The 15,956-nt window shown below is 34.2% G+C and overlaps 1 protein-coding gene across 14 annotated transcripts in view; it reads left to right on the top strand.

Annotated features, from left to right (window-relative positions):
- The window catches only part of LOC115219128 (protein PFC0760c), a 328,821-nt gene that overhangs the window by 271,590 nt on the left and 41,275 nt on the right, over positions 1-15,956 (top strand). For 12 of the 14 annotated variants that reach the window (XM_036508956.1, XM_036508957.1, XM_036508958.1 and 9 more), the window contains one exon: positions 1,948-2,208. The exons of the other annotated variants lie outside the window; for them this stretch is intronic. In XM_036508956.1, the coding sequence (XP_036364849.1) occupies positions 1,948-2,208 (261 nt within the window). The remainder of the gene's footprint in view (positions 1-1,947; positions 2,209-15,956) is intronic. 14 annotated transcript variants of the gene reach the window in all.

Here is a 15,956-nt window from a genome sequence, read left to right as displayed (position 1 = left end):
AATATAAGAAAAATAATAAGTCCCTATCAATTGTTCTGGTCTGCTGTGTTAAAATTTACCTATGAAATTATGAGAACACAAAACATTTTGCTGAAGTGCCAGACAATGGAGCAGAAACTTTACAATTGTCATCATGTTGTTTTCTTCATTCTGTTTTCTCCTCTCTGCCTGTTTAGGAAATAAATTGCATTATTATTTTTTTTTAATGAATGGTGAGTGTTAATAAGCTGTTTCTTGCTATAAAACATACTTTGAACAGTTCATGTAAATGTCTGGATTTCAAGAATCCATGGTGTTTCATCAGAAAGGACTAAATAGTGAATTTGTGTGTGTTATGAGAGAGGTGAGACTAGTGACAATCTGCCACATTATTGTATCAAGACGCCTTTGCACAGCTGCTCAGCCTAATAGAAACAGCAAACAAATCTCAAATGACACTCTATTAATCATCTTGGAAACAGATGAACATACATTTTCTGAAAAACTATACAGGTTTAATCGGGGTGGGAATGCTTTTGTTTTGCAGAATCCATGATATCCCAAAAAATTGTGTGTGTTTATGTGATTGTGAGAAGTGGTAAATTTCTGTATTGTAGATATGTCTAACCCATGTCAGCATGGGTTACAGTGATAATTTCACAGTGATGATGACAACTGCAACAACAGCTGTGTTGTTGTTGTTATAGACAACAATTAAACTCATGAAAGATAACAAGCTTAACAATTTTTTTTTACCTAAATACTTTCCTTAAATGGTCTAATCTCTAAACAATTTTATTTTATCACACCAATAAATGTCCAATTTTGTACCTTTATTTAGTGCTTCTTTCATCATTACTTCAGCTAGTATAGTACTGAGGTAACCAGAATATGACCAAAACATGTCCAGAATTGTCTCAGGTCCATGTCAGTTGTTGAATAATGCTTTTTCCCTCACTGCATAAGAAATTCTAGTTAGCTTTTTTAACATTCTGTATATTGAATATGTTATCATTTACTACTTAAAATAATAAAGTTTGGTATGTGTCTCAAATATACTTGAAGTTTAGTAAAAGGAACAAATTATTAGATATAAGAAGCTTGAAACAAATGTAGCACCTTCCTTTGTGGGGAGTATGTAGCTTGTATTTCTTATCCACATAATTATATTTTATTTTTGTATCATTAAGAAAATAAGTAATTATGAAAAAATCTTCATTACCCATATCAGTTTGATTCTTATTTAACACCATTTCACTTAATTCTGCTAACACCGTTGGTAAATGATATGAGCATTATTATTTTGGGCTACCTCTAAAAATCTTATGGTTTGCTGCCTGTATAAGAAATAATTATTATATACCAAAGTATACATATTTAAAGCATATGTAATGTGTAAATGTGAAAATATAACTTCATTTGTTTACATGTGCACAATCCTTCACACAGTCACAGGCCTAATAAACACACTAATTGTGTCTAGTTTTGTATCTTAATATTTATTAGACAAGTTTCATTATGTTGTTATGAAGTTACTTATAAATAATATTTCATATAATTTGTTATTCTACTTATTTAATTTGAACTGTATTTAGTCACTAATTAATTAACACAAAACTATGACTTGAAAATATAACTTTAAAATATCTTGAAGCTATTTTAAAACTTCAGCCATATGAGTAAGTCATTTTTCTTTTTTTTTTTTTATGTTCCCTCAAATCCCTTATTGTTGTTTACTCTCAGTGAAATGAATATTGTGCATCTTACTGATAGTTTTTTGCTGTCAAAAGATTAAATTCTCCAAATGTTATTTTCTTTTTTTTTTATGTATATTTTCTCTTACAGGTCATTTCATTACATTTTTTTTTCTTTTTCTCTCTTTCTCTTTGACCCATTCGTAATATTTTTTATTTTATCATTTTTTTTCTGTTATTTTTTTTTCCATTTTCTTTTAATTTCTTCTGTCAGTTTGATAAAGAAGAAAAAGAAACTGATGACTTAGAGTTTTATCATGATGCTCGAGACTTCCCTCCTGCCATGGGAGATTCTTGGGTGGAACAAATTCACAACTTCACTGAAATAGAAGATTCATCCATAGGTCTGTCACAGGACTCTTTGGAAGGATTGTCCTGGTCACACACAGACAGTGGTCTTGTTTTGGACAGCCCACTCCCCTATGGCTGCTGCTTTGATGAGACCAATGTGAATGTGGTCAATTACGAAGCCAATGTATGTATTTAAGTAAAAACAATCCATGGAGCAATTTTTGACCTAATAACCACTGTATAAAGTGATTGAAAGTTAGAGAGCAAAAGAAAATCAGAAAATAACATCAACAACAACAAGCAAATTATTCAATTATTATTTCATTTTTTTTTTTGTCTATTTGTTTTTTGTTGATGATGTTGTTTTCTCTCTTTTTGTCAATTTTGGAATGACTTGCTCTTGAAAAATACTTATGCTACTACTACCACTACTACTGCTACTGCTACACTGAAAATGGCTGTTTTAGTGGCATGATGTGCTGCATGCCTAGTCATGTGATGTGGTATCTATCCATTTATTAACACTATGCCCTTAGGACTGCCAACTTAAAACACTCATTTCTTATTCTATCACTATTTTGTTTTTCTATTTCTCTTCCATGACTTATTTTATCAAGCACGTCTTGAATCTTGTAATAACATAGGATTGCCAACTTATTAAAACACCCTTATTCTGTTCTCTCACTATTTTATCTTCCTATTTCTCTTCTATGGCTTACATTTTCATCAAGCATATCTTGAACTTTTTAATAACATTTTTCATTGACTCTTACATTTTGCTGTTGTCTAAAAAATTTTCACTAAATTCTGGTAACTTTTCATCCTGTTATCCCATTCAAAAGTACATCTTTGCATGCTCTAGATAAATTTAAAGAATTCTTGCACTGCCTCTGTTCACCTTCTTTCATTACTGCCAATCTGCTTAATATCATTTTTTTTTATGAAACTCTAGTGTTTCATATTTTTGTCACAAAACATAAGCAGAAATAGAAAAAATGTGATAATTATATCTTTCACTACAGCCCATATTGGGTATTAACCATTTCAACAATATCACTGAAGAGTGCTCAACATTCTAAATAGAAATAGAGTAATAATTTCATATATACATATATATTACAGTGGAAATCTTTGATTGGTTAATAACCAAGTTATTTATTGGTAGACAAAAACTCCCCATATGAGTTAAAAACAAGCAAAATAGATAGCTACTGTAAGTTTAGTTGATAAAAATTTTTGGACAATATAAAAATTTATTTATTTATTTAATTTTTCTTTGGCTAATAACTGTTATTTCCTATTTGATTATATCTAGAAATCAAAGGAAATTACTACTATTCCATTAAAACATTGCTCTTGTAACCTGGACAATGTTTTGAAACTGACATATTTCCCATTATATTTCAGGCAGATTCAGTGCTCTGTTGCTGATGCAGAATTTTCTAGAACCATCTATTCTGCTCAAAACCACAGATTTGCTTGACCTTAACCACTTGAGCATATCCCTTAGTGGCTGATAATATGTGCATCTTTGATCATGAGCTGGCATAGTGGGGGAGCATCATAGCCATGTGTTGAGAGGGATTCCTCAGGGTTTGAATAAATATCGTAACAAAAACAAAGTTAGAAGGAAATATTTACCATTTTTCCAGCGAATCAGAAATAACAGTTGCTACTCAAGAAAAAAAATTGTATTACAGTGATATCAAATAATTTTCATTTGAAAATTAATTACAAGATTTTTGGAAATAGTTGACTGCTGAATCAAGTGCTTTACTACTATTACATTTTTAGTGTTTTTTCATTTTAGTTAGAAAGAACTAGAGGAAAAGTCTAACAAGGAACCTTCTCTCACTCATAGCTAGTATAGTCTGTTTTCTTTAACCCAGGTCTGCTTTGATGGCCATGACTGTCATTTTTTCTTCCTAGACTTAGTGTATCCATGTAAGACTAGATTAACTTCCTGCCCTTTTTATTCTATTTTTTTAAGATAGTGTGATGAAAATGAATTTAGTTATTTCCAGCAGGTGAAATAGGAAAGAGCAATCATAAAAACATATCTTCTTAGTTGGCTTAATGAAGTTAATAACAAGCATGTTTTCTTAATGTTTTATTAAACTTTTTTTTTATCTTTTTAATGGCAAAATTTTGTCAATGAAAATTAATGCTTGCAGTGCACTACCAACTAGGGAATGCAGGTTAACAGCTTACAAGCTAAGAGGCTATTACTTATTCATGTGACTGTAATGGATCTTTTTTATTTTAATAGATCATTTTTGTTTTGTTCTTTGTAACAGACATTATAGTTTGTTTCAAAATAGTTAATAAATACTTTTTACATGATTAACAGATTTGATAATATGGCTATAGGTTCAATGAAAGTCAATGAGATGTTTCACTTCGCCTTCTTAGTGTAATTTTACTATGATGTGTCAAGTGTTTTAGTTTTGTGGATTGTCACCAAACTTTGTCTAATCCTTTAATTGATTTTGGCTTATTCAACAACAGAGCTCTCTCTCTCTCTTACATATATATATATATATATATATATATATATATATATATAAACAAAGACAAAGTCTTGAACTAATATGTCAAATGCTTTGTATAACAATCCTTTCTTATGTCCAATCTATCGATTTATTTGTAAATCATTAGTGGGATTAATGTCTCATGAGAAACATTCACATCAGAGCTAAAACAAAAGAAAAAAAATGCTGTTAGAACCTCATGCATCAAAATCAACCAGACAATCTATTTTGTGTGTATGTATATATATATATGTGTGTGTGTGTGTTTGTATATATATATATATATAATGTTATAACTGTTATATGATAATTATAATATCCTAGATAACAGTTACATAGATGTAACTGTTATGTGATAGTTATAATATCCTAGATAAACTTGTGCACACACCAATAAAAACATCAAGTCAATAAATTATTTGTATCTTGCTCTAAAATATTTTTGGCAATATGAGCAACAAGGAAGAATGTATATTCGACTACCAAAAGTTAAGGATTTCAACCTTGTTTAGTCTCTTTCAGTCAGGATATATATCAAAAATAAATCACATTTGTCAATATCAAGGATAAATTACACAGAGTATGTGAGTTAATGAAATCCATGTATGGCATTAGGAAGGGCATCCAGCTGTAAAAACCATACCAAAACAGATAGTGAAGTCTGGTGCAGTCTTCTGGCTTGCCAGCTCCTGTCAGCATTGAAAGCAGATGTTAAATGGTGATGATGGTGTTAGTTCTGGCCCTAAATTCTTCACTCTAAGATGCTGTGTCTTGGATAATGTTTGATATTTAAACAGATAAGTGTGCAAACTCTTGTGTTAAATCATCAGGATTTACCCATCTCTCATCAAAATACTCTTATAGACTTGATTTCACTGTAAAACTAAATACTTACAGGTATAAGTCAGTGTATTTATTCATATCCCATTCTAAATTTGTACTCTGGTAATTTATACTATTATGCAAATGAGTTGTTTCATTTATAAGTCTTGATTACATTCTAATAAGAAGCCTTCCATTCCTATTATTAGCAGTTGAAGAGCAACTATTCTGATGAATTGTTAAATAATGAACGTGGACAAATTGATTTGCATCCCAGTCTGATAAAACAATCCCTTATGAGACTAATTCCACAGTAGTCCATATATATATTCATTTATTCATAACCAACACTTTATTAATACACTAGTATTTATATAAGAACAATCTGATTGAGCGAGTGTGTTTTAACTGAATCAAGGCAAAATATAACCCAATAAATCAAATCTTTGCTCCCTTGTTATTACAAGGCTTTAAATTGTTTCTGAGAAAGTCTAGAAATAATTTCTTATATAGAATTATTTCATTCGCCTAAAATTAAAACCAGTTTTAATTTAATTTTTATTATCTTTTTTTTTAAAGTTACATCTGTTTTGTTATATCTTTATTTTGCTAGTCTTTTTCTGCTGGTGTACAGTCTACAACTGGAAACATAATCTCTAAGCTCTAATAGATTAGCCATCTGTTATCTAATCCATAAACACCTGCTTTCATTTATAAAGTTAATCTTTTACTACAACAAGGTTATCTAAATAACTTTCCTCCTCCTCTTCCTGGGTTAATCTTTTGTTCTCTTGACACATTATCAACTTGCTAGCTTTTCTGATGCTATTATCCGTATCAAATTCTTGTTCCATTTTTTTCCATAACGAGGGGGGGGGGCTTTGCCTTCAAGTTTATCGACCCCATTAATTCGTAGTTGTTGGGTGGGGTGGGGGTCATCCTGTTCATGCCATACAAAATGGACTTTAACGTAAGGGGAGATGATACAGTCAGGAATATATACACAAATTATTTTGGTTCAAATGTTCCAATTCTTTCGTATTTGAACTTGTGTATTTTCTCTCTCTCTCTCAAAAATGTTGGTCCTACTAGAAGTTTTAATACACTAAAACTTTTTCCCTGAATATGCATTGTTGAAATTGGGGTGCATCTCATATACCAGTGCGTCTTTTATGCCATTAAATACGGTAAATCCATACAAACGAACAATGCCCGAGTTAGGATATTTTTGTGATATTTCTGAGTCCGAATATCAGCCACCAGTTGGCAGCTCTTTCATTCGTTTTCGGTGTGTAAAAATTGTATACCAGTCTTAATGCAGTTACATGTTAGAATTATTGGGTTACAGAAAGTAGTGCCTCGGGAGATATTGTAGAATTGACAAAAATTCCTCAAAGTATTTTGGATCTCTCTTTTACTTGTTTCAATCATTAGACTGCAACCATGCTGGGGCAACACCTTGAAGAATTTTTAGTTGAAAGAATCAGCCCCAGTACATTTTTTTTTAAAGCCTGGTACTTACTCTATAAACCGCTATATCATGAGGACGTAAACAAACCAACGCCAGTTGTCAAGTGGTGATGGGACACATACACACACGCGATGGATTTCTTTCAGTTTCCGTCTACCAAATCCATTTGCAAGGCTTTGGTCGACTCGGGTTTATAGTAGAAGACACTTGCCCAATGTGCCACGCAGCAGGACTGAACTCGGAACCATGTGGTTAGGAAGCAAACTTCTCACCTCACAGCCACGCCTTGGGATGATTTAAAGTCTTTTGTTTTATTTTCTTCTAAATTTGTCTAAATTACACTTGAAAAATGCAATTGACTACCACTTCCTTATAAATATAGGTATTCTGTTTTATTAAATTAATTCAGAGTAACAATATTTGTATGTTCACGCGCACGGTTTTTTTTTTAATTGCAATATTGACAATAGCAAACTAAAATGCTAAAAATTATTTTAAGAGGGGAAGTAACTCCTGTTTTTTTCTAGTTATAGTTATTTCACTTAAGTGGTAGTTTTGGGGATTTTATATTTAAACTATTGTGAGTCTTGCTTGCTATTCAGCCCTGGGGTCATCTTTCAGTTATTTCAACTAATTCGTTATTTATCATCCGAGTAAGACACAGTACTCTAATTGCAATTACAAATATCTTGTAAGGTTTGATTTGGTCATCTATTTCTTCATTATGGAGTCTTTGCAGTATTGCAGTTAAATTTGTTAGCTACAAAACATATTTGCATTGTATTTAGAAGAAAGCAAATTCATATCTTACATTTAATTCTGTCTTTTCAAGTTTTAGATTAAATACTGTTGGAATAGACATACTTTTTCTTCATCCTGAATCAATAAAATAAGTACCAGTCATATAATAGGGTCAATTCAGTCTTCTGCATCCACCCACTCCTGAAAAGTAGAACTTTAATCATGTCAAACAAAAATCACTTATGTTTGACATGAATTTGAACATAGATGATGAATTTCTCTCGTCAGAAGCATACCAAGGAATCGTTTATTTTTTATCGGCCCCCGTACCGGTGGCACGTAAAAAGCACCATCCGATCGTGGCCGTTTGCCAGCCTCGTCTGGCACCTGTGCAGGTGGCACGTAAAAAGCACCCACTACACTCACGGAGTGGTTGGCGTTAGGAAGGGCATCCAGCTGTAGAAACACTTCCAGATCAGACTGGGCCTGGTGCAGCCTTCTGGCTTCCCTGACCCCAGTTGAACCGTCCAACCCATGCTAGCATGGAAAACAGACGTTAAACGATGATGATGATGATGATGATGATCTGTAGTCATGCTGAGGAACTGCCTTGAAGGGTTTAGTTGAACAAATCGACATCAGAACTCATTTTTACAGGGTGAGGACGAGTGTTTCCACTGCATGAATTGTTTCTTTGTCTCTGGCTCAAAGTGATGAACCCAACACTCATCCTGGCTTAGAGACCATTCAAGTAAACCAGCTGGATCTGCCTCAAACAACATCTGATTTTCCCCTGATGTGATCAGCCTGCTGCACTTTTGATCAGGTGTCAGAAGATGTGGCATCCACCAGGCAAAAACTGTCGTGGTGCCAAGTTCACTGTGCAGAATATTCTCGATCCTCTCACAGGATATGCTAGTAGCATTGGCTATTTGATTTATTGTCAGTCGCCTGTCATCCATTAGCATGTGGCAAACATGATCAATATTTTCCTCAGTTGCAGGATGTCCAGACTTTGGATCATCTTCAAGTCTCACCCTTCCTCTCCTAAATTTAGCTGCCTGCTTTTACACTGTTGATAAAGCTGGAACATCCCCTAATGTCCTTGGTGGCTAAACCCTTTTTGTGCAGGTATTTGCTAACACCATGATGCCAAATTTTGTCTATTTTCAAGAGAAATTGCTACCAGTTACTTTCATCAGCCAGATATCAGTTTACCTAGAAAGAAGTAAAGCAGTTATAACATGTACTGATTGATATATATATATATATATATCAACGGTGTAAAGAATGGTGAACTTATAGGTTTTATTGTCCCCTCTCACTTTTCTATGGTAGAAGATTTAATATGTACTTTGTTAACAAAATTTTTTTATTCATTTTCTTATAAATTAAATAAAATTAAAATTTGTGGAAGGTGTAATATTAAAGAAGTGAGTAGTCAACTGAGAACAGTTACATGGTAAAGATATGATAGAATAGTAAAATGCATGAGAGTCGCTATAATGCCATTTTCTTTTAACTATTAAGTATTTTTAGTGATCTTCTAAAATTATTTTCACTTTGACTATGAAACCTAGTTTTGATGAAGTGACTATCCTATTATTGATTTATTACCATTTTTGATGGCTTTCAGTATGTTCAGTAATGGAAAAGGAAGTGCATGGAATCATATGTGTACTTCCGTTTTGAAGTAGAAGGTAGATTTCAATGCAGTTCCAAATGGTACAAAAACTATTCTATTGCTTAATAAGAAATTGTGGAGAAAGAAAAGAAAAGTTTAGCATTTCGTGATATGATTCTGACAAGGTGACAAAATCAATATTTTTCTTAAAGTTATACTTCTGGGAGGAAGGATGTAGTAGAGTGATTTGACTCCTGTGTTTTACTGGTATTTGTGTTCTTGATTCTGAATGAAGAAATGAAGAAAACATATTTCTACTTAACATGGTTTTAACACATAAGCTGAAAGGTCAAAATTAAATTTAAGGTAATTTAAGTCCTCTGGTGTACTGCTTGTTACAACTTGCTTCCCTCTAAGTGTAATACTACTTTGTTTTGTGGCCAATTGACTCAACTTGAATATTTTACAGGTTATTGTTAACCTGGTGGGTGAAAGGTAAATTTTTCTCATAATAATAGCTACAAAAAGGATATCTTTTTACTTGGCATATAGTCAGTTTTATAAAAGGGGTTTTAGTTTCATTTTATGAGCCTCGGTGATATGAAAGGCATCAGTTATAAAACATCTAATTCACGTATTTTGGTATGGTATTAAAGAGAGCTGAACCAGTTGAAGTAATTGTGATGTAATGTTGCTATGTGTACCGAGTTCGATTTTAGTAGTGTGCGGATAGCACGGGGGCCAAGTCTTGGATGGATTTTAAAACTGATGCCAACATCATTTGTGTAATATTGATAGAATATTTTCCACATAACACAAATGATGTAGTGCTCCCAGTGGCATTGGAGAGAGTAGAGATTGAGTTTTTTTTAGTCAACTGCAATAATCAATGCCTCTCATGCAATCTATCTTTCTTGTTATTAACCTCTGGAGTGCTTCTACTTTTATAATGAGTAGCTTCGTATCGGAGGGAGGGGTGCACAGTGGGCAACAGTATTCAAGGAGCGGTCGTGCAAAAGTAGAGTAGAAGAGGATGATGGTGCAGGCATCTCTAGACCAGAAAGTTCTCAGAATCCAGGAGCACATCTTGCAGGTCAAGTCAAACTTGCTGTTTACATGGGAACTCCAGCTTAGATTGTTATCAAATCAAAATAGACAAAATAGATGAACATCAATGGAATTTGTATCTTGTGGTACCAGTGCCTGTGGCACACAAGAAATCCATCAGTGCCGTAGTCAGTGCAGTGGGCACATGACAAACACCATCCGATCGTGGCCGTTCGCCAGCCTCATCTAGCACCTGTGTCGGTGGCACATAAAAACACCATCCGAAGACCCGGCAAGACTAGTCAGGCCATAACCCATGGCCCCTACCTGGGACGTAGTCAGTCCACCTGTGCATACCTTCCTTCTTGTGACACTTGTGAAGACCTGTTGAGGCAAGTGAAAATCAAAACAAATCAAAATAGATGAACATCAATGGAATTTGTATCTTGTGGTACCAGTGCCGGTGGCACGTGGCACATAAGAAAACCATCCGAACGTGGCCGTAGCCAGTACCGCATCGACTGGCCTCCATGCTGTGGGCACGTAACAAGCACCATCCGATCGTGGCCGTTTGCCAGCCTCATCTGGCACCTGTGTCGGTGGCACATAAAAACACCATCCGAGCGTGGCCGTCTGCCAGCCTCGTCTGGCACCTGTGTCGGTGGCACATAAAAACACCATCCGAGCGTGGCCGTCTGCCAGCCTCGTCTGGCACCTGTGTCGGTGGCACATAAAAAACACCATCCGAGCGTGGCCGTCTGCCAGCCTCGTCTGGCACCTGTGTCGGTGGCACATAAAAACACCATCCGAGCGTGGCCGTTTGCCAGCCTCGTCTGGCACCTGTGTCGGTGGCACATAAAATCACCCACTACACTCTCGGAGTGGTTGGCGTTAGGAAGGGCATCCAGCTGTAGAAACACTGCCAGATCTGACTGGACTGGTGCAGCTTTCGGGCTCCCCAGACCCCAGTTGAACCGTCCAACCCATGCTAGCATGGAAAGCGGACGTTAAATGATGATGATGATGATGATGATGATGAATTACTCCAAGGTCTCTGAAGCTGTTAGATGACACTAAGGAGTTACCTGAGGGAAGAGCATATGGAAATTTCAAAGTTTCTTCTTTTCCAAAGTGAAACAAATCAAACTTATCTTCATTTAAAACCATATATATATAAACAGTACCTTATCCTGCATTCCATATGTGAGATACATATATCGTCAATCCTTCTAAATCTCAAATATGAAATGCAGGATAAGGTACTGTTTACACAAAATTGTCATGGATTATCAAGATGAATTTAACAAAGATATATATACAAACTCGAAAGCTTCTTACCAAAGTCTATCTGCATAAATCAAAACCAGTCATGAATTACTGGGATGAACTTACCAAGGTTATATATACAAACTTTAAATTTTATTACCTAAGTCCACCTGCATAGATCTAAACCAGTAAATTTTAATCTATTTTCAAAAATACTTTCTCATATATTCTTCTAATTTTAAAACAACATTCAATACATTATAAAAATCTATCTTCTCCATCTCTGACGAACAGAATTATTGTCTATCCATGTGTATCAACAATGGGTTCCATTATAATGACAATACTTTCATGAAACGATCGTAAGATACATTAATTAACAAATTTTTAAACTGTCATGTTTCATATATTTACATATATTTTTAATACAATGCTATTTTAGACATATATATATTCATGATGAATTTTTTTGATATTGAATTTCATACTAATATTTCAAAATACAGTGTATATAATCGCTCATATTAATGTCTAAATACTTTATAGTATTAATATTTTTGACATTTTATACCAAGATCACTCATTATAAATTCAGTGTATAATATTCTAACAGAATATATTCAATTAATGATATATATGTATGTGTGTATGTATATATGTGTGTCTGTATGTATGTATGTATATATGTATGTGTATGTATATATGTATGCATATGTGTGACATTTTTCCCTGACTTTTTGCTCTGGAGTCGACTTTGTTTTTCACTCTTTTGAGGTTGATAAAATAGTACCAGTCAAACACTACTGTTGCTTCCACCACTCCAATCCTTGCACCTATTTAAAATCAACAAAGCCTATCAACAACATCAAATGAATCCACTCAACAGTTCATTAACTTCATTTCAAGAGCTTTAGCTACTCCTATGCCCCTAGTTCTCTGTCTATCTGTAATTGTTATATTTATTTCTATACTGACATTAATTTACCGGATTATCTCAACCATAGACCATCTCTCACTCATGCCTTCCATTTTTGGCATAGTTCGTATGGCTGAATGCCCTTATTTCCTGGCAGAGATTTGAAACCTCCACCTATGTATTATGTTAACACCAAACTCTTTACAAAGGTCTACTCAATGTATTCTATCATGGCACCGGCACTAAGAGCAGGCTCAAAGATCCTCCACCCCACTACATTGTCTTTGCTTGTTCAGCAACCACTTTACAGTATGTGCATTTTATTAAATAATTAGCATTAACAGTGTTACCTTGTGTCCTGCTAGAAAAAAGAGTTCTCCGGAGAACTAGATGATTTGATGGAGGGAGTGAAAGTATGATAGGAGAAAATGAGTTGAGTAAGAGGAGTAAGAAGAATTAATGGAAGGGAGGGGGATAATGAAAGAGAGAGAGAGAGAGCTGGAGAAGGTAATGGAAGAGAAATAGTAATGATGGAGAGTAATGGAAGAAAGACAGTGATGACAGTTACATGTTTGCTTGTAAGAGAAAAATCAAGTAATGGATAGCAATAGGGAAGACAATGATAAGAGAGAATAATGGACATCTGTAGCAAGGCCTTGACTGGAGGGAGTAATGGCTGACAGCTTGGAAAAGATGTATCAGATGTGAACAGGTTTGATGCAATTTTTTATACATGGACATCTTGATGGGAGAGAGTGAGCCACATGCCTTCACGGATGATTAATATATATTGCAAGGAAATGAGATGATTGTCCTGGAAATATAGATATCCAGAATATGGAAATGGAAAACCAAACAATCCCTATTATAAAAGGTGCCTTGAAATGCAGACAAAATCACAGCCCATATATACATAGAACTCCTTTTTTGTCATTGTTTTTATAACTTTGGTATCATCACTGTACCCACAATTGTTATGATAATTAATAACATTATAGCTATCACCACATGTACCATTGTAAATACCAATGGGTATTACAAGTACTGCTATGTGCACACTCACTCATTATTATCAAGGTCGTTTTTAATTCACAAATAAAATCTTTTCACTTTCAAACGTCAGATCTGATTCTTTTACAAGGATTTCTACACTGGTGTAGTTTTTCATGCTAATTATGAAAATCATAACTATTTTGGAGAGAAGTTAATAATTAAAAAGTTAAAAACCTTTAAAGATTGTTTCTCCACATACCCCTTCGAATTTCATTAAATTACATGCAGTCAATCTCAACATGCCAGATGTTTGAATTACCATGTTTCCATTTCAAAAAAGCGGTTGCAGTACTACTACTATCTGGTGGCTGTAGTGACAGTTTAGGGGCTATGGTGGTGGGTGTTGTGTGTACCATCACCATCAACACCACCACTACCAGGTATAACTATAGGAATATATAGCAATTCCAATTTCTGATGCTTCAAGATTGCTTATATCTGTGATTGGCTGAAATTCAAAAAAATTTTAATCTTTAAAAGTTTGTAACTTTTTATCAATTTCTCCCAAAAATAGTTATGATTTTTGCCATTGGCTTGATTACAGACTGTCACAGGAAAGAATCACAATACAGATTCAAGCCAAGCCAACTGGCAGGAAACCTAAGTGTAGACCAAGAACAAGACAGTTGGATAATATCCAGTCCCAGTTGGTCTCGCTTGGGAATCCAACCGGAAAATGTAATGATGGTTGCTTCTAGAACCCTATGAAGGAGGTGCCTGAGGATTCTACCCTCACCTCCCTCCCAGCAATAGGGGGCAGAAAAAAATGAATGAAGAGATGGTCATCCGCATAAAAAACTACATTTGTGAATAAATATTCAAAAAAATCAGATCTGGTGTTTCAAACTGAAAAGATGCCACAAATTCATGCATGTAACTTATAAATAAGAGATTTTCCTGTTATATTCTTATTGCTGATTTAGTATGCACCATTCATTTGCACACATATCTGAGAATGTGTATATGTTTTTGTTAATAAAGCAGTGTAATGCATTTTGTAATATTAATGACATAATAGTGCAGTTTTGCTTGTTTGAAAGAGACTTCGCTTTTAGTAGTGTCACACTACTATTTAGAGTTTTTGTTTTTGTTAATCTATAACTGCTAGTTTTTTTTGGGGGGGGGGGGTTATTTTGTATAATTATTCACCAATTGTATTGTGATTAGTCATTTTACTACTAGATCTCAATTTTGAAACTAGTTATTACTATATGCTGTTGAGCATCCAGTATGACTTTGTACCATCTGTACCAGTTCCCATTATTAATGATAATAATAATGATGGCTTTAAACTATGGCATAAAGCCAGTTACTTTAGGGTGGGAGTAAGTTGATTACATCAACCCCAGTGCTCAACTGGTATTTATTTTATCAAGCCCAAAAGGATGAAAGGCAAAGTCAACCTTGGCAGAATTTGAACTCAGAACATAAAGACAGACGAAATACCACTAAGCATTTTACCCAGCATGCTAATGATTCTGCCAGTTCATTGCCTTAATAATAATAATAATAATAATAATAATAATAATAATAATCATTTCTACTAAAGGCACAAGGCCTGGAATTTTGGGAGAGGGAGATAGTCAATTATATCAACACCAGTACTCAACTGGTACTTATTTTATCAACCCCAAAAGGATGAAAGGCAAAAACAACTTTGGTGGAAGTTGAACTCAGAACTTGCAGATGGACAAAATGCTGCTAAGTATTTAACCCGGCATGCTAACAATTCTGCCGCCTTGATGCCTTAATAATAATAGTAGTAATGTTTCTTACATAAACATAAGAAGTACCAAAGAGAATTTCTAAGCTTATGTATTTCCCTAGGGTTATTAGCAATACAACTAATAAAAGTGGTTCCAGTGTGAATTGAAGCCAATAATTTACTGCTGTACTACTCTAGCACCACCCATGATGATGTGTGATGGTGATGTGAAACACACATTCTGTAAGAAAATGTCCAGTAGAATTTTTCTTTCTCAACCCACCTCCTGTGTAAGACTCGAGAGAATATTATAAAGTTGTAAGGACAAAATAATGCCACTGTAGATGAAATTATGTTGTTTACACATGGGCCCTTTAAAGTATCACTATCACGAACTTCCAGGCTATGCATGTAATTATCATGTATAGTAACTGAAATTTATTATCACAAGTAATATTTAGACTGGGATGGTCTCAAATAGCATGAGAAGTTGATCGTTTCACTTGTTTGCTGTTTCAAAGAAAAATATTAAATGTAAGAAGAAAGCAACTGATACCTGCTTAAACAAGAAGTACTCTGATAGCCTTAATATTTCATATTATATCAGTAAATCTCGACTCCACCCGAGATCATCTTACAAAATAACAAGAACTTTCATAAATAAAGAGTAATTTAGTAAATTCTTCTTTGGGTCTAGTTCCTTTTAAAGAACATAACTAAGCAAGGAATAAAATGCTACTTACCTGTACTTACCTG

The sequence above is a fragment of the Octopus sinensis genome, linkage group LG14, assembly GCF_006345805.1.
Source record: "Octopus sinensis linkage group LG14, ASM634580v1, whole genome shotgun sequence".
Lineage (NCBI taxonomy): Eukaryota > Metazoa > Mollusca > Cephalopoda > Octopoda > Octopodidae > Octopus > Octopus sinensis.
Note: the sequence above shows the minus strand (reverse complement) of the source record. Positions and strands in the feature narration are given on the sequence as shown.